This window comes from Nasonia vitripennis, chromosome 3 (assembly GCF_009193385.2).
Source record: "Nasonia vitripennis strain AsymCx chromosome 3, Nvit_psr_1.1, whole genome shotgun sequence".
Lineage (NCBI taxonomy): Eukaryota > Metazoa > Arthropoda > Insecta > Hymenoptera > Pteromalidae > Nasonia > Nasonia vitripennis.
This window is the reverse complement of record NC_045759.1, coordinates 22424296-22451147: the sequence shown is the minus strand read 5'-3', so window position 1 is coordinate 22451147 and position 26852 is coordinate 22424296. Positions and strand designations below refer to the sequence as shown.

General features: G+C 47.5%; 2 protein-coding genes across 2 annotated transcripts in view; one reads left to right on the top strand and one right to left on the bottom strand.

Moving 5' to 3' along the window:
* Positions 1-4291, top strand: part of LOC100120673 (cytoplasmic dynein 2 heavy chain 1) — a 15742-nt gene extending 11451 nt beyond the window's left edge. Inside the window, 10 exon segments of the mRNA XM_031927599.1 lie at positions 2-290; positions 359-874; positions 945-1402; positions 1466-1697; positions 1785-1938; positions 2007-2226; positions 2299-3032; positions 3090-3352; positions 3428-3725; positions 3813-4291. Coding sequence (XP_031783459.1) covers positions 2-290; positions 359-874; positions 945-1402; positions 1466-1697; positions 1785-1938; positions 2007-2226; positions 2299-3032; positions 3090-3352; positions 3428-3725; positions 3813-4120 — 3472 coding nt within the window. The 3' untranslated portion in view covers positions 4121-4291.
* LOC100120648 (eye-specific diacylglycerol kinase) lies at positions 4237-26852 on the bottom strand. Its single transcript, XM_008205384.4, has 11 exons — positions 24619-26852; positions 23609-23750; positions 22904-23544; positions 19296-19693; positions 16021-16400; positions 15042-15360; positions 14512-14668; positions 13690-14031; positions 12899-13171; positions 12178-12341; positions 4237-11864 (listed from the first exon to the last, which is right to left on the bottom strand). The coding sequence occupies exons 1-11, from the start codon at positions 25953-25955 to the stop codon at positions 11815-11817; spliced, it is 4203 nt and encodes a 1400-aa protein (XP_008203606.1). The 5' UTR covers positions 25956-26852; the 3' UTR covers positions 4237-11814.

Sequence of the window (26852 nt, the reverse complement as noted above, 5' to 3'; positions counted from 1 at the left end):
GCCGACTGGCAGCAGCGGAGGCGCAGATCGGCAAGCTCGAGTCGGGCTTGAATAGCGTGGAGAGTAAGGTGGCTCAGCTGCAAGAGGAGCTTGCGGCTCACTCGCGAGGCGCCGCGGAGCTGCAATTACGCACCGAGGCGACGGAGTCCAGTCTCGCGACGGCTCGGGCTTTGTTGGGGAAACTCGACGCCGAGCACGCTGACTGGCAAACTCAGTCCCAGACGCTCAGCATGAGGAAGAATAGGATCGGCATCGAGGCTGCCAACGCTGCTGCTTTGCTCATTTATCAGGTCGGTGCGCACTGTCTCGTCGTAATATCGTATTATACTAGGTATACTCAATGAAGAGCTTTTCAAAGAACCCTCCGAAGAACGACGAGAAGCGCAAGCAGGTGGTCGACCTCCTGATAAGCGAACGCGACAGACTTCAGTGGCGAGGCCAGGGTCTGCCCGTCGACACGGAGAGCTTCGTCGGGGCGGCTCGTTCGGTTCGCGGCAATCTGGTCCCGCTGTTCCTGGACCCCTCGGGTGTGGCCGTCAACTGGCTCAGAGCTCACGTAGGAGAGACTCGCCTGGAGACGACCAGACCCGGCGACTCCAGATTCCTGACCAGCGTCGAGCTTGCGGTGAGATTCGGCAAGCCGTTGCTCGTCGAGGAGATCGTCCAGCTCCCGGCGATTCTGCTGCCGCTGCTCAGGAAGAGGCCGCTGAGAATCGGTGATCGCAGTCTGCCCGCACAGCTGGGCTTTCAACTGTTCTTGGCCACGAGGCAGGAGAGTCTTGCCGAAGAGCTGCCCAGTGAAGCCGACGCTACGCTCGTCAAGATCAGCCTTGGATCTGGAAGCAGGAGCTTGGCCGAGCGGTTGGTCGAGAAGGTAAAGTGATCGATAACAGTTGCTGATATAGTTCACACGATTATCATCATAAATTTCGACGCGAACACAGGCAATCCTGCAAGAAACACCCGAAGTAGAGGTCCGTCGCCGGGAAGCTCTGGAGCGCGAGGAGAAGCTCTCCGGCGAGATAGAATCAGCGCGGCTGGACCTCCTGGTCCAGCTGGGCGCGGCTCGAGGTCAGGACATCCTCCAAGAAGCCCAGAGTCAGCAGGGTGGTGGTCTCCTGGCTACCCTCGAGCTCACACAGTCCAAGGCCAAGGAGATAGCTCGAGCTTTGGAGGAGAGTCGGCGCGACCTGGAGGACATCAACAAGCGCAGCAAGGAACACGAGAGACTGGCCAAGTTCACGGCGATACTTTACAAGTTCGTCAGATCCTTCGCAGCCCTGAGCTCGCTCTACGTCTTCACCGCCGAGGCCATCACCGAGATGTTCCTAGAGGCGGAGAAACTGAGAAACGGCGTTCACTCCGCGTCGAGGGACGAGCGCGAGAAAATCCTGGAAAAATCGTGAGCATCACGGATTCTTTTTCGCTTTCCGCCGAGAGCTAACGAACCAAATTTTAATTGCAGGGTAATAACGTTAACCCTTCACCACTGCACAAAGGCAGTCTACAGGAAGCACCGACTCCCATTGGCCCTGCATCTGGCGATGTCTTTGAGCTCGGTGCCGGAGGAGCAGCGCGGGCTTTTGTTATCCGGTGAAAGTGCATACATTAGCGGCAATTCGGACTTGGACGCGCCGAGCTACGTGCCAGCCGAGCAAAAGTCAGCCGTCAGGGCTTTGATCAGCGCTATGCCGGGGGCGAGTAGCCTTTTTCGAGCTTTTTCATTATTAATCCGCTTCGAGGCTCAGCTCTAATCGCGCGATAATCGACTTGTGTGCACATAGATGGTGCAGAAGCTGAAGCAGAGCTGGGTTAGCAACATCGTGAGTATCTACGCGGAGGAGAGCATGAGCCACTTCGAGAAGATCCTGGTGATACAGGCGTTGCATCCGGAACACTTGCACACGGCTCTCTCCAAGTGGGCGGCTCAGCAGTTGGGTAAGCCTCGTCGTTGAATGATTTTTTATGGGGGAAACGATAACGCGACGATTGGGAATCATGCACAGGAGTGAAAAATCTCACGCCGCCGTCCTGGACGCTGAAGCAAATCGCGGAGGAGAACGAAAAACGGCCGGTGTTACTGCTGCTGTCGCCTGGTGCCGATCCAGAGCCCGAACTCAGCGGTTTGGTAGCGAATCAAATGGTCACGGCTACAGGCTTCAACGAGGTTTCCCTTGGACAGGGACACGTGGCCCAGGCTGAAGCCGCGCTGGAAACCGCCTGCAAGTGAGTTGAAGGATAATCGAAATGCAAAGCTCAAGTCTCATTGATTGGCGATTCAACTCTCGTGTTTAACAGGCAGGGTAGCTGGCTCTTGTTGAGCAACCTTCAGCTGGCTCTGAACTGGCTGCCTCGGCTCGAGACTATCCTACGTTCGCCCAGTTGCACCACCAACAGGAATCCCAACACCAGAATCTGGATGACCACCGAGGAATGTTCCGGGTTCTACACTGGGCTGTCGGGGTTGTGCCTGAAACTGGCGTACGAGCCACCGGAAGGCGTGAAGCGCAACGTAAAGAGATCCCTGCAGCAACTGCAGCAGAGACAACCGGCGATACCCGATCCTTGCAAATCGCTTCTCATCTCTTGGCTGCACGCGATACTCCAGGAGAGGAGAAAGTTCGTGCCTCAAGGCTGGATCAAAGCTTACTCCTGGAGCGAAGCCGACCTGGAGGCAGCTTGCGAACTGGTCGTGAGACGTAACCCTCGGGACAGTCTGAAAAAGACCGAGGACTGGGAAGCCGATCGAGGTATCCTCGACGTCGCGGTTTACGGGGGTCTGTTGCAGGACGAGTACGACATGCGTATGCTCCGGGCCATCCTGCGGCAAGTTTGGTCCAAGGACACTTACACCGGGAGACGAAAGCTCGGAGGGGCTGTCAGCGTACCAAAAGCCAACTCCGAGAATCCGATTTACATGATCGATCGGCTAGACGACGCCGACTCGTTGCAGGTGTACTTTGGACTACCTGCCAACGCTCACAGGGCTTGGGAGAAGTCGGCGGCTGAACTGACGCTGAGATATCTCAATGGTGAGTGATGCTGAGGAGGTTGAAAGTGTTTGGTTTTGAATGGGGATGATTTTTTAGATATTCTGAGGAAGAACGCGAAGGTCAGGAAGGACAATGCTGATGGTAAGATGTCGTCGTCGGTTTTGAAGATCGTCAAGGACCTGAAACTCATCATCGACCAGCAGAGAATAGACGATCCGAGAAGTGGAAAGAAAGAGAATCGCGAATCCAGGGATGATCCGTTGAAGCGATTCTTCGTCGATGAAGTGACCACCACGAGACAGTTGCTGCGACTCGTCCGCTACGACTTGGACAGTCTTCGATCTGCGGATGACTTGAAGGTGATGACCGTCAAAAAAAAAATGAAATTACAACTATTACTATTTTAAAAACAAAATCAACTCAATTTATCACAGACTCCTGCCAAGTGGATATCCGAGTGGCAATCCGGCCCACGAGAGATTCTGCCCTTCGTGAATCGTCTGATCGCGAGGTACCAATCGTTGGCCTCTCTCAGTGGTCTGCCAAACAAAGTGGAGCTTTGCTGGTTCGCCAGACCCGATGCCTTCCTCTCGGCTCTTAAACAGTACACTGCTCGAGAATCCGGTCGACCCTTTGAAAATCTGCGCCTGAGAACCAAATGGACCGAGGATTCCGACAGCAGAGATGGAGGATGGAAAACTGCCGTCTACGTCGAAGGCCTTCTTCTGACAGGTAGAGTAACATTAATTTATGTTTCCGTGAAACCATATAAAGCATCACTCGTCGTATACTCGTAAAACGCTAATGAAACAATTGCAGGGGCCAGAATCGAGAACGGCATCTTGGAAGAGGTAACAGCCAACGCGAGCTCGGTCGTGACAGCGCCGCCTTGTCTCATAGCCTTCGTCGATGACACGGCAAACAATCCAAGTGGCGAGGAACAAGCCGGTACCGAGTGGAGAAACGCCGACATGGAGCTGACTAGTGACCACTGCGCACTGCAAGTGCCCGTTTACACCGATTCCTTCAGAAGCCATCTCATTTGCTCGCTACCGGTACCATACGTCAAGGAGCAGAGGGACGTCTGGCACCAGCGCGGCATCAGCTTTCACCTGCGCTCTAATTAGATTACTTGTTTGCACTGATTTATCATGACAATGTTTTATACCACTTCTAGTCTCTCATGCTGTACAAAGTGTAATATGATCAGAACGCGCCAGGGTTGTAACAAAACAAAGAGGAATGTGCTGTAGTAAAGTGCTTTATTTTCATAAAATTTAATAAACACTAGAAGTAAATCATTTTCTTTTATCGAGGAAAATATAGTGATTCAATACCATCGTGATTATAATAAGTTTCGTACCACAAGTCGCGCGATTACAGCCTCGTCGCGCTGATATATGCTACGCCACTGTACGCCTGCATATCTCGGTAAGAATTGTCTATACGCTAGAAAATGTTTTTTTTTTCATTTTTTCTTTACCTCACTGCGTTAGGATGCAATTATTATGTATTAAAATATACGCGAGTACACTGTAAGATAATACGATTGATTGGAATAACGAATCGATATACATATACATCAGCACTTCATGCTTACCGAGAAGTGCCGAGTTGTCTTTAAGGATTTGTCAGTTTTTCGTTTTACTTTTATTCAACAGATTGGTTCTATACCTGTACGAAATTCAACACTTCGATTTCTCCTATTTATTGGTCCTGTCTTATGATGCAGATTCTGTTTGTATAAGGTATGATCATTTTTACCAAGTTTTTTTACCTAAATATACAATGGACAAAATTTGCGTTGTCTCAAATTGAAATTGTCCAACTTTCCCAACGGCAGGAATATACAGTTTTGCTCTTTGTCGAATGTCTTATGGCCAATTGTTTTCCGAATAAGCTGCTCTTATACAAATTCTTCTGCGATTCGAATGTTCTTTTTATATTAAAATAGCCAGTTTTTAAACTACGATATATAACGATGATAATCGTAACAATATTAAGTTGTAATTCTCTTCATTAAATTGAAATAGTTTTAAGGGGCTACGAACGCACAATATACATACTTGGATTTATTATCAGCTGTAGGCTAAAACGTTCACGACAAAAAGTGTCATATCTCTGAGAAGTAACAAGTTTATCATTAGAGTAGTCTCCAAAAAGTCGACGACAAATTTTCGTTGTATCTTACGCAAACAGTCGTACCTTTGATATTCACAGAGAAACCACTACAGCTATTTCGTATAACGAAAGTGAGTTTCGAACATAAGCTGGATGAAATGATAGAGTCAAAGCAAAATTAGAACGTATACCTGTTATTACGTCTTGCATATATTCATGCACTAGCAGCCCCTTAAAGTAACAACGTTATTTTTCGATTTAGTAGTTTACGCTTTGAACCTTTGACTAGCAAACGCGTTTATTATAGTAATTTAAATTAAATTAAATTAAGAGGACGATTGATCGAGAATAATATTACATTATATTTTTAAATAGACTACTCTCTTCCTCTCAATGTGGAAAATGGAAAGAATTGAAACTTTATTCATAAACTTATTTATCATTATTAACGCAACGACAATTAACGCCACTAAATAATAATGATAATAATAACAACAATAACGATCATAAATTTTGACGCTTACATTCTCACGAGAATTCAAAATTTCAAACTATACACTACGAAGTTAACAATGATAGGAGGGTAAAAAAAATAAATCGATTAACACGGAATAGATCGCATAGCTCGTTACGTTACATATGTAAGAAGTAATTATATCACACGGGAAGAAAGCACATGTAGTCTGTCTGCATGACAACGCAATTTCTTATAAAAGAATGCCAAACGTGGAAGAACAAAGATTTCGTGAGGAAAGAAACTTTCGTGAAAGATTCTCTTTCATTTTAATTATAGTAGTTAACTACGTCTACGAATTGTCGTCAATTCACGTATATACATAAGGAATTTTTTTTACAAAATTTTAGTTAATCATTCATGGCAATATCGTCGATATAAATTATAATATCTCGTTTTTCTCTTTAAATAACAAATAATTTACGTTTCAGAGATTATAATACATAACAGCAATGGTGAATATTCTTACAGAAGATAGCAACAGCCTGTTTTAAAGTTTTCCTCGTATTCGAGTAAACGTAGTTCATTCTGACTTTTAACTTTTCCTCAATTCGTTCTTTTAATAAACTTCACTATTTCTCCCATTGTAATACTTTGGTGTTTGTCTGTTAAAGTGTCACATATAAATTGCTGCCCTTCTTGAAATTTGATAGGAACTCGCTCCGCCTTCTTGCCTCGTTACCTCGCGGTCACACACTTGGCTACTTTTTTTCAAATTTTCACAACCATTTTTTCTTTTTTTTTTTCTTTTGCAAATCAACTCAACTGTTTTGTTTTGATTCTGAGCGAGTCCTGATGAAGTTCGAAATCATAAGTTAAAGGTAAATATCACAGTGGATGTTAAGTTTGCGAAGATGAAAAAATAAGAGAAGACAAGGTCGAAGAAATCGAGAAAAGACTTCCTCGCACAAAAATCTTACGACTTCAAAAACTACATCATATCTAACATTTCAATATTAACATGTTACATAATAGGAAAAACTTGTATATGTAACATTTAATCGTGATAAAATTAATAGACCAAAAATGCACTACCATAGAATGTATACACTCTCTAGGTAACATTAGTCACGTAAAAAAATGTAAGAGATGGAGAACGATTCAATTGGTGAAAAATTGGAAATCGCATGTAATAAAGCCAAACACCTTCCTACACTTTCTCGATCAAGTTGTAAACACTAGAAAAATATTTAAAAAATGTAAGTATTGACCACAACACTTAACGAAAGTTTGGAAAAATAGAAGAACTAGGAAATAGTTTGTTCAATATATGTATCGTATAATTTCGTCTAGTTTAGCGTATAGTTCTAAATTCACGTAACAATAAATTATCTAAATAATTAATTGTGTTTTTTCCCTTTAATTTCAAACACACGTTCTATAAACGATAAACACGCGTTCGAGCTATCGTTAACATCTAAAAAAGGAATTTTTACATCACTTAGTCGTGTTCTTTTTTTCTACAATTTCGAATATAAACTCGTGAATTCAGAAACAAGAAGAATTTAGTTATACTCTGCCATAGCGATTTTCACGTTTCGATAGTATTGTATAATCAGCCATGAGTAGTTCCCTCGTGTTTTCGCTCACATAAGTTTCGGAGAAAGAACAATAAAAAATAAGTGTCTATTGTACGCCCCTACTTTTCTATACTCCATTGATTTATCGGCTTTTTTTTCGTGAGCACGGGTGTTTTATAATCCCCGACGTGTCTGACTCAGACGTAGATTTGAATGAAAAATGCAAGAGGGGTTCACAAAAGAAAAGACTCCATCGATGTCCTGAGCTTTTTGTGGAACTTGGAGAGGACGCTAAAGTCGTCACTTATTCAGCGAGTCTATAGGGTTACGAGATCAATTAAAAATTAATCCGTTTCAAGCTATTCCAAGTTTAGGCTTCGTCGAAGGAGTGCTTCCACACCCCCTCGATTTCAAGCGTACGTTGGTCGACGAAGTAGTCGAAAATAATACAGAAGTCTTGCTAAGTAGTACGATTACAGTTATATTTCGTTGCACAGGCTCAATCTAGACTGTCTCAGTGTACGTACGATCACTCGAATGAAAGTTGAAATTTTATACAACGTATAATAGCTACCGCGAAGCGCCTTTTCATCATTCATAAAAACGTAATACAGATATGATTATGTATAATATATATAATTTTTTCTTCCTTTTCTCTCTATTTTTCTGTCTCTCATTCTCTTTCGACAATATACAAGCGTTTTTATCCTTTTTTTTACGTATAATTAATCAAATCAACGATAGATGCTATTACAATTTGAGAAACGGTGAGAATCCGGCCTGCGTGTACCTCATTATGATTGTCCTGATTTATTGCTCTAAAACGTAAAAGAAAAAACGCGCAGGCCGCAAAACTCCGCTACCGATATCTCTCGAGAGGAAGGCAATGTTGTGTTTTCTTTATTTTTAATAATATACTTGTCGTTTTTATCCAGTTCCAAACTCTCCTTAGCGATGTACATTATAATTTTTTTTCTATATCATCGTTTTATAATTTATAACGTTATATATTCGATATATCTCATGTCGTAATCGCTACACATCGTCGTATCGCGCGCACATACATATGAACAAATTAACTCATACGGCTCGTATATGTCACGCAATAGTCACTCGCGCTAAAGTTACAATATATATATAATTTTTTTAAGTACATTTACAGCATCGCCATTAGTCTCGGGAACGCGATGTGTGTATAAGTATAAGTGTATCTGTGAGTTACATAGTACATATCTATACAGAGACCGTTCGCTCGATATGCTTTGTTTAGTTATCGACGTTATTCTAATCGATAGCAGTCGATTCGTCTCTTTTTCCGCTACATATCTGCTGCTGGTTTTGCTCACGGTTTTACGTGCTAATCTGGACCGTACAAGGCATATTTCGTTAAGTACCCCAAAGACTCAGCTAGTTTAAGAGCTGGAGGCTGACTTTAATCAACTTTAAAGAATATTTATTATACACATACTTTACTTAATTATTCAGTTGTGGTTATCATTTCCTCATCAATTACGTAACATCCGTCTACGAAAATTTAACATCTTTCAGAAAAATAAAGGTAGATGACAAGTGTATGATACAAACAACCCATCTGGTCATGAAGTGTGCAAGTCCCGTGAGATTTATAAAAATTTTCTTGAGAGGTATGGCGCATTTAATTAAATAAAACATATTCTTTAAAATCCTCTTCGGCATCCAACTGTAGCTAATTTACTTAAAAGATTGATGCTTCCCGCTATATAGAGCTCGAGTTCACGTTCAACGCTATATAGTTATCTGTGTTATATACACTACAGGCATGCATATAATATATAATCTGCTAAATTTTTTTTAATGTAATTAAATACTGTCTGGCCGTAGTGAGGAAAGCGCGACGATCGACTCTTAACGAAAACGAGTTCATCTATATCATTCCAACACGAAATCAACATCTGCGTCATAAGTATACAAGATAACGTTATAGTTATACGAGGGATTGTCGTTTGAATTTTTCGAAAATTGTTAAAATTTTTTACATTTTTGTTTTTTTTTTTTGTTAGAATTGGATTACTAAAATGTTATAAACCGTTCGATACTTTTTTTTTATACTTTTGTACCCCGCGGCAGATACAGAGGGATCAGATTATATTCCGTTGCACGGCACTCTGCCAGAGTATAAAATGTATTTTTAATGATGATCATTTTTTCAATATATTTGTACTGGTAGAGTGATAGCGAGATATATACTTATGCCTCCTTTTCCGGGATTCGGCAAAGGCATTTTAAGTCGTTAAAATATCTCTTTCGATGATTTAAAACGTATCTTCTTATATTTATGTAAGAGCGAAAAGGTATACGGAGATCGAAGAATAATCGCTTTCATATACAGTGCAGTTTGGAGTTCGACTGATACCGTACGTATATATCAATAAATTTTATGGTTCTTTTCTGCATTAAGAAAATATCGTCAATCTCTTCGTCGAAAACGTTGCGTTAAAATTCAAATATATGTATATATAGCTAAAGACAAATAAAATAACGTCGCGACATAGCGGGTCGCAGCCGTCGTTCAATGGAAAGAAAACTGCCCTTTAAAAAATATAATCTGCAGTAGCAAAATATTATTACCCTCTCTTACGAGACAGAGTTTAACGAGAATTGTAGGCAACTATATAGAAAAATTACACATTTCACGAGACTCTCCAAGTACAGATTGTTTTCTCTCATCTCGAGACGGACACGAGTGTATGTGTGTTTACCCGACTTATGCATAACAAGTTACGCCGCGATTCTCATCTACAGCTCTATCGCGCCTTCCGACTCTGCATACACGTACACACGAAGTTATTATAGTCTCGAGAGATCACATTAACTTTATCCTCAAAAACGAACGAAAGTTGCTGGAAACGAACTTTATACAGTCGAGATTTCAGAACTATCTGAAACTAGAATCAAAACGTATACACACGCGCTCTACTTACATATCGTACCGCGCTTATCTTTCGTTCTCTACTATATAAAGTTATGATAGCTTATATCCGCTTTTCGAGGTTCCTCCGTCTACCGTATAATTAATGACACGAAAAATTAGACATAGTGGAAGGATGACTGTTGTAGCTATAGATATAATATATTTATATATTTATATCGTTTAATCGCGTAGCTGCAGTATACTATATATTGGCTACTGCAGCACGTACCTCCCGAAATTTTCAAATAGGCTAACACGACCTTATCAATAGTCGATACGTAAGATTAGATTATATTTATATATAACAATAGCAGTATAATAGTATAGTTGCGATAGACCGCCTCTAATAGCTAATTGGTGTTCGTACGTTGATCCCTCTTGTTCATATATTGGTACTGAATAAATACCTATGCTGTTTAATAAAATTTCTTTATCTTTCCCCGTTTGTTTTTGTTTGTTCATTTTTTTTTTCGGCCGTTTAAAACGAATCAGACGCAGTTTTGAACAAAACGTTCGTTCACATAATAAGAAAATACGTCGTTATTTTTATTTTCATTTCTTTTTTTTCTTGTCATCCATTTTTCTCGTTATATAACCGAATTAAAAATTTATACAAATTGACTTTGAAAATACCTTTCGATTTCTTTCATTTGTTTCTGCTCCTTCTCTCGGGCCGCTTCTCTTGCCACTCGTGGTTTGATAAAATCTAATTTTAGCCTACCCCACCCTGTACTTCAAGGTAGTAGTTATAGCGATGTGTTGTTTTTGGATTGGTACGGAACATCCATTATAATGTGATGCGTTAGTGGACGCTGCCACACAATGATGAAGGAATTTGTTCAATTACGATTATAATATCATAGTAAATGTAGGTGTATATCCTCGAGAGTTTGAAAGCCTCAAATTCGCGTGTTCCGTTCCCTTTGATATACGAGCACTTTCTGTCGGTTCGCTAAACGCTAAGTCGTACGTGTTTTTTTTCTTTTGTTATCATAATAATATTAATATATAATATACATATGTGTGTATTTCGTTTTAACGGTTAAAAGTCTGATATGAACATATCGTTAAGACGTCAAAATTGTTTACTCTGCAGTTAATTACGTTTGTAAACGTGTAGAAATTTGCTCTATATCGTTTGGTAGTTCGAGAGTATAATATTAAAATCCGTTGTAGAATTAATTAATAATTGGTTCTATACATCCACCAGAGAGTCACGCACACACACACACACACATTTCTCTTGGTTAGTGTAATATACTTGTCCCCCTAGAAGATATAACTTTAAAATGTACACACGGCTCTAAATGAGTTATCCCGTTCTCGTTAATACTTTGATACTACTCGCCTCCCACACACGACATACCACATTAGAATTTCGGCTTATAACTGAACCGCGCTCGCGTAGCTGCAAAATCTTCTGACTTGCTCGCTTTCGCAATGTGTATATATATATATATATATATATATATATATATATATATATATACATGTATTTGCCAGAGCACGCGAGAGGGGGAGAGACGATCGCGGCCCTGGATAATCTCGGGGATTAAACGCTCAGACAATGCGCTGTGTGTATATGAGCGCGCGCGTGTGTGTGCTGCTTTCTCTCTCTATAATCTCACTCTAAAGCTGTTAGGAAGATACATCGGGTCAAGGCTTGAGAGACAGATTTCTTTCTCGGCTCTGCAGGGTTTACGCACGTTCACGAAATCATGACATGCTGTCCATGTCCTCCGTCACCAGTTGGAACTGTTCTTGACCTGCGCAAAGACAATCGATCTGTTTGAAATGCACTCTCGCGGCTGCAGCAACGCGTCAAAATAAATACACACGCGCGTGTGTGATATGCTACATACTCTACTGCTCGATCAGAAAATTACAGGCGAGTCTGCGAGAGGAATATATCGTTCGAGCGAATCAAAGTCCAAGGCGAACGCGACTCAGTTTTTCTTGAAATCGACTAGTCGAGGTCCGAGAAAGTCATGAATATGCGCGACGATAGATCCGCACGCGATTCTTGCAATACGCCGAAAGAAGAGAGAAAAATGTATGATGAGACAGGAGATAACTTACTGTGGAGATAGGCGGCGAGTTCGCGATCCTCGGCAATCAGGGCGAGCTCCCGTGGTGTGCTTCCGTTGCGATCCCGGACCGTCAGCTTCGCGCCGCCAGCCACCAGCATGCAGCAGATCGATCGGCGTTTTTGCTGCGCCGCTTTGTGGAGAGCCGTCTGACCCCTGACGCACAACAGACACACAGAGAAACAGAGGTCGGATTTTAATTAGGAGTACGTGTTAATGGGACGCGATCGATCAGGCTGTACACACTTTTTTCGGAGACTCGCGAACGAGGAGGAGAAAAAAATGAAAATTCCCGATCGATCATACTTAAAAAGTTAGCCGCCGCGTGATGAATCGGGCTCGCGCGAATTTTTAATATGCGGGCCGTGATTCATCACGGCAACATCCTTGACACTTTCTCTATTCTCGAATGAGTATATAGAATGAAAAGTCGAATAGCGCCGGAGGAGGAGGAGGAGGAGGCGTATATCCCCTCTGACCCACATAATATGCGTCGTCATCCGCCTCTTCCCGCAGGCAGGCATCGACTATATACACGTATACAGAAATACGATTCGAATGATCTCTCCTCTCGCGGGCGCGACAATTCGAGCGTCACTCGCGTGCGCGTTATCTTATTTCCCCGTAATAGCTGCGCATCCAGCGCACTGTGTAATTACTTCCTACGCTAGGCGCACTGCCGACGTAGAGATAATTGCCGCGACAGAACTTACTTGTCGTTATCGACCATATTGAGAATCGTCGGTGGAGCGCACGCGATCAGGTATCTCACGATGTCCCGGTGGCCGAGTCTCGATGCCAGGTGGAGGGCCGTCTGGCCCGTCGAGTCGATGGACAGCAACGAGTAGCCCCGTTCGTGTAGTTCCTTCAACGCCGGCAGGTCTCCCACCTTCGCCGCTCTCAGGATTCCGTCCGACGTCTTCTCCAGCAGTTCCGTGCTGAACGTGTGCACCTCCGAGCTCAGGCCGAACAGCCTGTCTCGCGGACTGTAACGGAAATCACAAGACACAAGCGTGTCGCCGTTTCATTATAACCCGCGAATCGATTGTGTCTGCCTTTGTAGCTTTAAGCGTAACCCTCGCTCGCAGCTTCCATGGTCGTGAATAAAATACGGATTAATTTCCATTGAAAATTTCGAGTCAATACGCCCCGAGTCTTTAGAGGCCGCGAGTAATTGAATGGGCCGCTGTTCTCGTACGGCAAACACTTGCACTGATTAATTAATTAACCACTTGGAAATCTCTCGCTATATTGATTAATCGACCTCGAGAACTTCATACGTACACACGTACTAGCGCGGGAAAGCTCGAAAAGTCCGAGAAACGAGCTTACGTAACGTTGGACGCGCGCATTATCCCAATATTTACACTCGATTTTGCGCGAAGAAAGCCGCTCTGCTGATTGTAAAGTAAACAATAAGTGATTTATAAAAGGAAGGCAGCATGATTCCGAATTAATATATTCGAGAAATAAGACACGCGGAGCTTTTCATCCCATTCCTTACCTAATGAACGCGGGCGGCTGCTCGTGCTGCATGCGCTGCCCCGTAGCACTGCGAGCACCGGCTGACGTGATGGACTTGGAGGAGCCGTGATGCTTAGACGACGAGCCTTGCCTGTCCTCGTTGTTGACGTAGTTGTCACCGCTGGCGGAACGCCTTCGCTCCGAGTCGCTCGGGGCCAGGCTGTTCCGGCTGACGTTGCTGCCGGACGGGTGACGCGACCTCGCCGCCGATTCCGCTCGTGATTGATGCTGCGACCTCTGCTGATCTTCCTCCTGGTGTTGCTGGGAGCGATTCGACTCGGTGCGCGCCTTCTTCTCAGCGGACGCCTTTCGCCGGTCTTCTCTTGAATTGCACGAGCGAATGAATTTATAATTTGGCATTTATGTTTGTACCCCGGAGTGCACTGATTGCCCGGGGTTGTTTATCGCGCGCGAGCGCAAATATTGACGGAATTGTTAATTAACTCGAAACTGATACGACATGTGTATCGCGCACTCGGATCTTTACGACAAAGCCACGCGGTGCGCTGCCACACTGCTTTATGCAGCTTAATTTATCCCAGGGCTCTTAGTGGAGCCGTAAATATTTTACTACCGCGATGAATAATATCCTACACGCGTTGCAGCACTGGCGACGGTGGCGGCGCGCGGCCCTTGTTTTCCCAATCATCAAAACGGATATTATATACTGAACGGTATCGAGTGGCTATCCGATCCAAAGATACGAGTCATTTGAGTTGTATTAGAATCAGGCATCGCTCTATATATTCAAAATCCGAATTCATACATATTAGTCGTGCACGCGCGAGGAATATATACGTACCTCGATGTCGCTTGATTATCGGACTGTTGTTGACTCTGTGAGCCTTGGCTCGCAGGACCTTCCTGGAGAACGTAGATGGCCTCGCTCACGACGTCCGTGACGTAATGAAGCTGCTCCTGCGCTCGGTCAATTCTAAAAAACCGTTCCGCCGTACAAGCTGAAATCAAGCGAGCAAAAAACAAACGTTATACTCGCTCGGTATACGACGACTATGACTACGACGACGACGCTAATAAGAACTTGTCGAAAAAAGAATATTTCCGTGTATTCTCTTTGCGCTCCATTTTTACAGTCTGCCATTACGGTACAAGTTACGGCGTCCTCTTTTTTTACGCTCCGAGAGCTATCCGCGGAATCGAATCGATATAGGTTATAAATTTTTATTCAACGAAATAAAAGCATCGGATATGTAATAATAAAAATCATTATATACGCCGATGGGAAATTTACGGCTCATAAAATCGCGAGCGCGCGCTGGAGAGATAAATTTGAAAAAAAAAAAAGAAGAAAAATCGTGTGATATAACTAACAGTCGAGAAAACAGCACGAATCCATGGGATACTCCTTGGCGAGCATGTTCCTGAGGGACTCGAGGTCCATGGCGGCGTCGAGGTCGAGAGGTTCGGCGTTCCAGGCCGTGGCCGCCTTCGTGAGCTGTTCCTTGTCCGAGTGGAACCTCTCGTAGTCGACCATTCTGATCCTCATGAGCGGTATCTTGAGCCTCTCGATCTCCGCGGCCTTCTGTCTCCGGCCTCCGCCGGTATTGCGTCGTTTCGACAGCATCGTCGCTTTATTCAGCAAGCTCATGCTGATAATGGAGGGCAGCAGTCGACAAGCCTCGCCGTCCACCTGCAAGAGCAAACACACGCACATCGGCGGCTCTCGTTTTACTGGGTTAATCGTCTTCGATCGAGTATATACTTGGGGAATGAAAAAAATCTCTGTCAAGCGTGATTATATTTTAATCGAGTGGCTCATTAAGCGGCTAATCGAATCTTCCTTATTACGGCAATTCCGATGCACTTACCGACTGATTGAACATCAGGCTAGTTTTCCGAGAAACTAGGACGATCGCTCTCGAATTTGTCCCTCGCTCGGAAAACACTCGCGGGCTCGCTTTAAAATATCGCTGGAATTTCTTATTTCCTCCTCCTCGCGAGCGCGCGTGTATGTGTCTATATATACGCGACTGCAGCGAGAAGGGGAATGCAATTTTAGCGAACTAGCTCTTACGGGGATCAAACTCGGGGAATAAAACAAATGAAACTGCGCTTCTCTCTCTCTCTCTCTCACTCTCTCTCTCTCCGAACAACCATATTCAACTCGACTCTCTTCTCCGCTCCGTTATTACCATACAATCTCCTAGCAGTTTCCCGGCGACACTTGAATATTTTACGTCCGGCTTAATATTTGCGTTGCCGTTATCCAGTTTAACAGTCCTCGAGGGCTATATACACACAGAGCTAAAGCGTAACGCGCGGGCACAAAGACGAAGAGAGCCCAACTGACCTGCATAGGTATGGTCCTGGTGGTGATGATTTTCGCAGTGCTGCACTGGGCTATGCTCGTGCCGTGTCCTCCGGCCTGTAGGAGGGGCAGCTGATAGGTGGTCAGTCCGACGACCTCGATGAGGCCGTCCTCGGTGGTGGGTTCTCTGCCGATGCCACCACCCCAGGGATGAGTGCCTCCGCCGTAGGAGGCGATGTTGAGGAAGAGGATGGCGTGGACTCGGTGCTCCTTCAGCTTCGGTGTCATGTCCTGGCCGTCGCACTCGAGGGTCACGAATTCCGAGAGATCCTTCCAGCGGCGAACCACCAAGTCCTTGCCGCCCATCTGGCCGTAGAACATCTTGTTGCGCAGCCGCGAGTTGAAGCGCTCCGGATGGGCCTCTGCGAAGCGAAAGAATACAAAAACAGACGTACATAACGTGTATATCAATTTCCATGCAAATACCCCCCGATATTCTCCGCTGTCTGCGTATATACATATGCAACGGATGAAAAATTTGTATTTGGGGTATTTTCGCGCGCCGGTGGGAATTTCGTAGCGCGCGACACGCTTGCTTTTACAGCGAGAGGCTTGTTTTTTCGCGTCGAGTATCGTGTTCTCGAATTTTTCTCCCCCCCCCCTCTCTTTTTTTTTGATTAATCGGATCGCAGCCGTATCGATCTTTCGCCAGCATAATGCCGCAAACTAATGGAGACGAATGTGCGCCGAAACGTATCTATATGAGCAGGCTCGTGTATGGCCGTTCTTTTTAGAGAAAGATTCAAAAAGAGCCGCGACTATGACCTATTTCCAGGGGCGCTTTCCAGCCGCGAGGCCGCTCACTTGGTCGAATTAAATATTTCCGCGGAAAGAGTCTTCATTAAGGATTTCCGAAACTGCGCGCAAAAAGAGGAGATGAAGAGAAGAAAACGAACGCTTATATGCGCGCGCGCGCGCGACTCGCTCGGCAAAACAAACAACGCGCTTATTTACGCTACTGCGCAGAGGGAGAGATCTCTATTCACATGCTCTCTCACTCTCTCGGGGAGGGTATACGCATCATAAAGAACCGTGTAAAATTTTATAGATTCGGGGTATTCCAGGACGACTCGTCGGGTATTCTCGTCCAATTTCTTTTCTTCTTCGCTCGCTCTTTCTTCTGTGCGTTTAAAAGCGACGCTTCGTGAATCGCATGGAAATATCGCGGATTCGGTGAATATTTCAACACACATAGACCGAGATGTGCAAGCCGGGCTAAATATTTCAGCTGAGGCTCCGCGCGCGCGCGCGTTCCAAAGTCCTTTGAAAATTCAAAACTTTTCTCTGTGTACTCAAAGCTGCGCGCAGGTTTTATCCCTCAAAAGGTGTTGAGTGGCGCTTCTACTGGAAAATTCAGCCTTTTTTCCGCGCGCGCTCCTGCTTTTGATGCTCGACGCGTTTAATTCTTTCTTTGTTTTACTCCCCGACGACTCCGCGGGGAGAATGCGAATGTTGTACACATCTATAGCCCCTACTGTATACACTCGCGCCGACCCATATCATAGTCTCCCTCTATATACGTGATAAAGAGCGAAGGCTACGCGAAAACGTCATTTATATTCCACGTCGTACCTACTGCATCTTTCAAATCTACTAAATGCAAGATGCCGCGTAAAATTTCAGCGACGTGCCTTGTATATATTCCGAACTCCATCCAAGAATAATGACGTCCCTAACGCACACACGCGCGAGTGTGCTTCTGTGTGTCTGCGTTATATTCTCGCCCTTCGTCTATACGCGCGAGAAATAATTCAGTAAAGTCATAAAGCGTACCGACACTCGTGCAATTGAAAGCAAATTTATTCAATCGCCGTAACATTTCTTTTCGCGACCGACGACGAATATATATCCCACTGCCATCTATTCTGCATAGCAGGGTCTAAATATTTACGAATATTCGCTTACGCAAGCGGTTTATGTGCTATATACACCCGCGGTTCAAGCCAGTAGCCCCGAGGGTGTTTTAGAAAAGTCAACACACACAGGGCGAAACATATATTCGATGTATTCAAGGTAGGAAATCGCTTGACAAAGGCTTGATTAGCCGAGGTGTAACCGAATTATTTCTCTCAGTGCTATAATAACGCCCCCGCGCGAGCCGATCGCGCACTTTCCCTACTAACTTGATCAACGCTCATTACTCGCTGCGAGTGCGCTAAATACCGTATAGCAGAGTGAAACGTAATTGCGGCTAGGCCTACTGTGCACTTTCAGCCGATACGCCCGAATCATTTTACAATCAGCGCTCCGATTGAGAGCAAATTTCATTTCGTGATTCGACTGTTTAACGTGCGCTATATACGTTTAATATGTGTTTCGCGTCCTTATTCTTCCGTCTACACAACGACACAGTATTCGAAAGGGGGTATACATACACAGAAAGAGAGGGTGCTCTCGCGAATTCGATTGAATTTAGTTTTCCAATTTGACGTTCACGCGAAAATCGCGTCTATTCCACGCCGGTGCACAAAGTACATCGCGGGCGAGAGCACCTGCATACGCTGCAGCGCGTGCTCCGCTTTCACACGATTTTCCATTGGATTTCGCGAAAATTTACTATGCGAATTTTTCACCGAGCGAGAGAGAGAGAGAGAGAGAGACGCGTGATTCCCGGCAGCCGGAAAATATTTCACAGCTCGTGGAACGCGCTCCCATGAACTTTGGTTGTTCAGCTTTTTTTTTATTCGCGTTTTCAGTTATAATGCGAGAATTCGATTTCGACTACAGCGTTGTTGGGAAATCGGAGCGGATGCGCGCGCGCCAGCGGAAGACAAGTGTCTGCTACAATAATGGAGACTCCAGGAGGGTCGAGTGGCGGACTAACAAGCAGCGATACGTTAATAATAACACAGGCATTCGCTCTAATTGCGCGAGCGCGCGTATTTGCCGAGCCGCTTGCTGCAGCCGCAATTAGAAAGCCGCCGCGCTTAACTCGCGAAGAGTGGCTCAAAACTGGATTTGACATCTCCCCCGCGTGAGCAAGAGTAGCTACTTGTTTTACACAGGTATATTGTACACATACTCCGCAAAGCACAGGCTCTCATCTACGTCGCGCATAATCGACTTTAATAAAACACGGCCCGACTACTTAGCGCACAAGGTATATCCGTTACCGTAAACAACGGCGGCGGAGGCTCTTAGATTTCCGCAAGTGCATTAAAAAAGAAGCTTTCGCGGCTAAAAGCCGCCGCCGCCGCCGCCGCCGCCGGTGCCGCAGGCGTATAAGTAGTAGAGGTATCGCGTGTACAGCAACTAACCTCTCGCCTCGTGAAACTCGAGGGCGATGTGGGCGTCGACGCCTAGCGAGAAGTAATTGTTGACGACGTTGAGCGGCAGGTTCTCCTTGCCCTTGGCCGCGTCCTCGTCGTTGCCCGAGGCGTCCGGGTTGCGCTCGACGACGAGCTGCCACCTGTCCAGGATCGAGATCTCGCTCTCGGCCATACTGATGAGGATCTTGCCGATGGGCTCGTCCGTGTAGCCGCCGCCCCAGCCGAGAGCTCGGGCCAGATCGTTACCCGTGCCCAGGGGTAGTGTGCCCACGGCCGGTGCTGGATTAGCCCCGATCTGGTCGAGGACCGAGAGAACCCAGCCGACGGTACCGTCGCCGCCGCAAGCCAGTATCCGCAGGTTTGGCACCTTCTTGAACAGCTCCAGTCTGCGAAGAAGCGTTAAAAATACGATTAGCTAGGCCTACATCGTTCACACTCGATTTGCCGAAAAAACGGAGAACGTTCGAGCGGAGGACTCGCTGCGCGTGCTATCGTATCGGGACGCGCGAGCGCTTGGAAATAGCGACGATAAAATATAATTTAATATACCCGCCCGCATAATTTAGCCATAGCGCTGGCAGGGTCGGGGAATAATTACGCGCATAAAATAGCAGAACGACTCTGGCGCTCGCGAGCAGCGGGGACAAGATGATATTTGTTCTTTTATTGAGGATTTTACGATCGGAAGGGGAGATAAGCTCGATGTACCAAGTGTATTCTCTCCGTCGCCGTACGCTTATATTCTCCACGACTTTTCGACGGGACACATCGATGGCCGGTGTACGAAGGTGAGAAATATGATTAAATTCGGGGATAAACGTCGTAATATTTTCTCATTTCATCGTCGTATTTGTTTTCTTCGCGAGCAAAACGCTTTTTATGAACGAAGGAGCGCAGTGTACTTGGTATTTAACGGCTCGTACCCCTCTCTCTTTCTGGTTTTTAGAACGAATTAAGCTTCCTTTCGGCGCAGCTTTCCAGGTCAGCTGGTGCGAATTCAAAGTGGAAGTCCGTAAACAAAGAGCGGCCGGAATGAGAATGCATAATTTTTTTCCTAGCAAAGTTCGCTCGGGCGAAAATAAAAAAAACCCCATACACGCCTCATACATTTATGCCGCAGAGTATTAGGTGCAGGTGCCCGCCGCGAGTGATATACACCGTGGAAACTCGCAGTTCGAGAAAGTCCATTAAAAATGAAACGCATTATACTTGAATTGTTGACTCGAAATCGTCGGCGGCTCTGGCGAATCCCTTTCTATTCCGTTTGCAAAGAAAATATTTGCCCAAGCGGGGAGTTTATCAACAAGAGCCTGTTATCGCAAACGACGCCTTATAATCACAGTACTTCAGCGCGGTTGAACAATTCATTCGTGATTTGCATTATTAACGTTGCATAACTCGCTACGTACATACATTTTGTTTCGAGAAGCACTACTGTACTCTAATTCACTGAAAAATCAATTTAATGATTGACTCGTCCTCTCTGCGCGGAGCGCTTCGGATAATAATAATAACCCTATGTGGAAGCCGTAAAATTGTTTATGTGTTTGACACTCAGAATATATCGATGTATACTCAACTTTTCAAATAAAGTACGTCCCTCTATAGTCCTCCGAAGCTATTTACCGTTATACCGACCGAGCCATTACCGTTATTATAGTAATTAGGCGACGTTTTCTTTGCGCATCTAAAACGTTCGGGCACCTCGAATATTACAACTTCTCTCTGTCAACAAATTGCACGCCTCGAGGGGGGCGAGCTCATTTTAATTAATTTATATTACTTCGTCGCACGTTTAAAAACTTTATGTTTATTTAGCCGCGGATTATTCCGTGAAAAACTACATACGCGTGCCCTAATTAACAATAAAGCAGTTCGGGATTTAGTTTAATTATTCTGCAGCACGTCCATGTCACCGCTGGGAGTTAATTAGCGAGTACGAAGCGAAACGGTAAACAATGCGCCGGAATTATCATCGAGTTTACCGTCCATATGTACACTCCCTCTTACGAAGGGATGGGTATTCAACAAATTGAAAAAAGAGGGACATCGCGCGCGGCTGACCGAAGAAAAGAACAAGTTGGCAATTCCATTAGTGTTTCGCGGAAACCGCGCGCGAGCGCTGTTTCATCAAGTTGGATCATCAGTATACTCTATATATACATCCTATATCCCAGAGGTCAAACCCGGGAGAATTAGCCGAATCATGAATACGTCAGGTCTACTTTATGAAACGCTATAATTGAATAGTTTCCCCTCATGTAAATCCCTGACTCGAGAGCTCGACTATACTTGCACTACTAGTGCTGCTATAGTAGTTCGCAGATTTTCTCTCATACAAGCAAGGGAAATTCGTCGGCACAATCTCGGCAAGTTCGCGAGAGCTGGCTTTAATTAAAAACAAGATCTACACGCGTTCAAATTGGGCGACGGCGGCGGTACTCATCTTTATTTAATGACTCGATGCATCTGCAATTAGACGAGTTTGTCGACGAGGAAAAGTCCGAGAGTCGATTGCATAATACACTCAGCGAGACTTCTCGATTGAATATATTTTTCCCGCCCCCTTCGATTTTCGCGGATCTCCCGATGAAAGAATAGGAATATGTCGCCGAGCCGCGGAAGGAAGGAGAAAGAGCGAGTACGACAAACCTTCTCATTCAATATTTCAGCCACGCCGCCGAGTGGAAATAGATCGCAACAATTCGGCCTAGGCCCTAAGTCGCTCATTTATTCAGTAGTGAGAGAGAGAGAGAGAGAGATACCGAGGTGGGGTCGAAACCTAATACATTTTACCTGCGCTATATCGGATTCCTTTTAGCTTTTTTCTTATTACTCGGCCCCAAAATTAACTAAGCGCGCGCGTAAAAATAGAGCGCAGGCAGGCAGGCAGGCTTCTAAGTTGATCGGACGTTTATTGGGTACACAAAGAGAGACGACGCGGAGAAATATTGGCAGTATGCTGCAGCGGACGCGCGCGCGCGCAAGTCTCGAAAATAATCTAATAACGTCCGAAAATAAATCGCGATAAGGCATTGACGTTCGAGCGCTATACACGTACACGCTCTTTCTCGCTGTGTGTAACCGCGAGCAATTAAAAAATCTTTTTCTAAGGTACGCACGCACACGTGCCGCGGAAAATGAAATAATTGGACAGCTCTAAATTGGGAAAAGTTGCGCGCCGCTGAAGCGGCTTTGTGCTTCGGAGAGTTTACATGGTACACGAGTTTTTGCACACGAGAGAGAGAGAGAGAGAGAGAGAGAGAGAGAGAGAGAGAGAGAGAGAGAGCTACGCTTTTTCCAAGCATTGCGAAAGTTCTCCGGGGCTGTTGTACAATTACCAACTTATCGTTAATTAGACTCGGGGAGAGAAGGTGAAAAAAAGCAACAAACTCGATCTAACTGCTTTGAAAAATTGAATGAAAAAGTAATTTGCATAGCCGACATCGAGTCTCGTTACTCGCAAGTTTATTTACGAGTAGAAAGAAGAGTCAAAACAGCGACGCGCTAAGTAGAAAGCAGGAGAGAGATACCCCCCGCAGGCTTGGCTTGGCAGCTAACTGCATTAGGCACATCGCTCTCGCACACTGACTCACCCCATTTTCGGGCCGCCCTGCGTGAGGTCGAAGACCTGGCGTGGATTGAGCAGCCACTGGAACTTTTGCAGCAGCTTCGCGCCTTGATTACCCCCGGACTTGGGATTGATAAACACGAGGACGGGCGTCACGCTGTTCGTCGGTATGGGCTTGACGACCCAGAGCTGGCCCGGGTCCTCCTTCTCCTCCTCCTTGTCCTTGGATTTCTTCGGCTGGGATCTCTTCTTCTTCGGCGACTTTCTCAGGCTGCTCTTGAAGTTGCCCCGCCTCGGCAGCTTGACTATCCACGAGGGCGGCACTATGATGCCCGAGTGTACGCCGAGCTCGCACTCCTCGCCAATGCGCTGGGCGTTGAAGCAGGACTCGCGATTGTGATAGGCGTTCTTGCACCAGCTGCAGTTCACGGCGATGATCTCCTTGGAGGAGAAGCTGAGCTTCGACTGGAAGGACTTGCCGCAGTTGCTGCACTTGCCCTTCTGCGAGCGACGATGGACCCAGTGGTGGTTGGTCACCTTCTGCTCGCGGTACTGGCGCACCCCGACGTCCCGGAAGCTCGGCTTGCAGGCGAAGTTCAGCCCGGACGTGCAGGCCGAGTGCGCGACCACTCGACAGGCCGAGCACTTTAGTCGTGGACCGTGTTTCTGCGAATAATTCAGCGGACTCATTGCTTATTCTCTTTCGACTCGAAAGGAAAGTTGTACTCACCGAACAGTCGTTGACGTAACAGAATTCACCGGAGGCAGCGGTCGGCACCCAGAGATGTTCTCCGTTCAAGGCGGCGTCGCTCCAATCGGGTGTTGATCTTGGCTCCCTCTGACCGGGTCCGGAACCCCCGTCCTCCTTGTCGCTGCAAAGACAGGTTGTTTCGTTTGATCGTGAGAAATTCTTATACAGAGGACTTGGAGGGTGAATTAGTGAATACGAAATTCTCGCGTGCGCGTTTTAATTCCGAGAGAGAGAGAGAGAGAGAGTGTGTGTGTAATCGTATTTATAAATTATTTATCTGGAGCTCCGCGCGGCGCGCGTGCATATGGAAACGTTTGTTTATAGCGTATACGCAGAGAGAGAGAGAGAGAGGGAGAAAGAAAACGGCCGAGATTTATAGCATGCAAATTAATCTCGGTTGGGCGCGCGGGGGAAGAATGATGGAAGAGGATCGGAAACATGTTATTATAATTGGAATCACATTTCTGCCGGGAGACAAATGAAGTTCGGCTAATGAGGGAAGACGAAATGTAAATAATAATGCGTGTCGCGATACGTCGCTTTTACGGCTCGCAGGGAGATTGATCGCGCGCGCGCGCGCGGACTGGGACACGCCGGATGAATATAAAGGAACTTTTCCTATACATGTATACGCAGAGAGAGAGACATGCAGCGGGCTCGGAGGGATGTACTCGGGGCACAATACAATCATAGAGTTTTCATCCTGCAATCTGTGTAAAATAGCGAAAGTTCGCGCTAATTTCCCTACAGACCGTAGGTATACAACGCCGCATGCACATTTGTGTATGTGTGTGTGTGTGTGTGTAGAAGGGAAGAGCCGAGGGTCTGCGGGGAGGCATAATCCTATCGAATCCCCTCTGGCGCGCGGAAAGAAACACACATCGATAAACGCAAAAGAAACGCAGTGCGGCACGCGGAACGAAAGACACGAGTACACAAACAGGCAGGAGGGCAGGCACGTGCTTCGTCTCTGAGCAAGACGTACCTACCCAGTAAAAGGTCTGGCCTCCTCGTTGCCGGGCAGCAGAGCCGTGTACCTCGTCTGCACGTCGGTCGGCAGGACGATGTCGACGCTCTTGGAGCGCGCGCTCTGCTGCGGCACCTGCAGCGAGTAGCAGGTCTCGATCTTGCCGTTCTTGTTGTTGTTGAAGCACGAGTCGACCGAGGCGGCCCGGTCGCGCTTCAGCTCCGGCACCGTCAGGAAGATGTCCCTGACGACGAGGCCCCCGGCCGCCGCGGCGCCGCAGGTCGCGTCGCTCTCCTGATCGTTCTCGTCGTCCTCGTCGTCGTCCTCGTCGGGGCTGCTCTGGCCGGTCGTGGACCTGTCGTCGGCCAGCAGGCTTATCCCGTGCAGCGAGAGGTCCGGCGGGAAGGCGGTGAGGGCCTCCTGCCGGGTGATGGACCTGCGCCGCTGCCGGCTCTGGGGCAGCAGCTGGGGCGACCTGGCCTCGCCGGCCGAGTCGGGCTCGGCGTCGGTGCTGGAGCGCAGGTCCGGGCTGGGCGTGAGGGTCACCCGGATCTCGGGGCTGCCCTCGCGGCGCGAGCAGTCGCTGCCCTCCTCGTCGGCGACGGCGGCGGCGGACTCCGGGGCCTCGGGCTCGCAGGCCTTCTGCACGACGACGAAGTAGTAGCTGTTGTCGCTGCTGTCGAGCTGGACGGCCGAGGGCTGGAGCTGGTTGGAGCAGTCGGCGCCGCTGTCGGCCTCGTCGTCCGCCTCCTCGTCGTCGGCCTCGTCCTCGTCGTCGTCCTCCTCCCAGGAGTCGTTGGAGCCGGCCGCGCCGATGGACGCGCGGTACTCGTCGACGCAGGCACAGTGCCAGCAGCTGTAGGCCTGGGCCGGCGGGTTCTCGCGCTCGGCGCTGCTCCGCCAGCGCGAGACGTAGCCGTAGGCCGAGGCCGAGGAGGACGAGCGGTCGAGGAGGCTGGCCCCGTGGCCGCGCTCGGCCGTCGCCACGTCGAAGCTCTTGCTGCGCTGGCCGGTCTGCAGCTGGGGGATGCGCAGCGTGGCGATGGACTTGCGCACGGCCCCGCTGGAGGAGGAGGCGGAGGCAGCTGGGTCCGCGGCGGCGAGCGAGCGGCCCGGCGAGTAGGAGGACGAGGCGGAGGACGACTGCTGCTGGCTGAGGCTGCTGCTCGTGGCCATGGCTATGTTGGCGATGGACTTGAGCTCGGCGTTGGCCTTGGACTCCTGTCGCTGGGCCTCGAGCTGGATCTCGTCGAAGGAGGCCGAGCGCACCTGCTTCGGCACCTCGAGGCTCGACTGGGACTTCATCTCGGCGCCGGTCGGGGTGCGCGACCTCTTGAACGTCGAGCGCAGCCTCTGCATCTCCTCCTGCACTACCTCTCACAGCGTCGTCCGGCTGCTCCGGCTGCGCAGGTCGCGCTCGTCCGACGACGCACCAGCTGATCCGCCGCGACCGGTTTGCAGGCTGCTGCCGTCTTCAGCTTCGTCGTCGCCTCGCAGCCGCGGTAGCTCGTGCAGCCCATCCTAAGCGCTGTGTGTCCGCGGCTGCATCCGCTCTGCGCTGCACACGTGTCCCTCCGCCGATGCCCGCGGCGCACTGTGCAGACTGTTGCTCGCCGCCGTGGCAGTGCTCTCACTCTCTCTCTATCTATCAACGCACGTGCGTGCCGTGCACGCGGAGCCAGATCTCACCGCCTGCGGGTGTGCAGGTATCGCGCTCGCACTGGAGGATCGCGGCCGCGGGGCGGCCACTCGCTCTCTGGCTGCTGCTCGTCCTCGGCGGTAGTGGCAAAATCGATCGTCGCGCGAACGCTGGCTTATATATTCGCCGCTCTCGCTCTCTCTCTCTCTCTCTCGCCCTGGCTTAATTTTTCATCTCTCTCGCTCTTACGTAGGTAGTCAGTAGCCCCGTTCGGTCTGATGCCAGCAGCAGCGGAGCCGCGCGATTCGATCGCTTCTCATTGCGCGCAATTTCTCCTCGCAGCTCTCTCTCTCTCTCTCTCTTCGTCTGTCTGTCGCTCCTGCGCGCTGCACGGATCATCCCGCGCGACTGCTCGTCAGGTGATTTCCATGACACTGCCGCGCGGCAGCAGCTGCGGACCGACACACGGCGACTCGCTCGCGCACGCACGCACGCACACACTATTGTATACAAACTCTCGCGCACACACACACACGCAGCAGCAGCAGCAGGGAGAATAATTTCGGCGCTACTGCCGCTGGCGAGCTTAGCGCGCAGGAGCCGACTGACTCGCTACT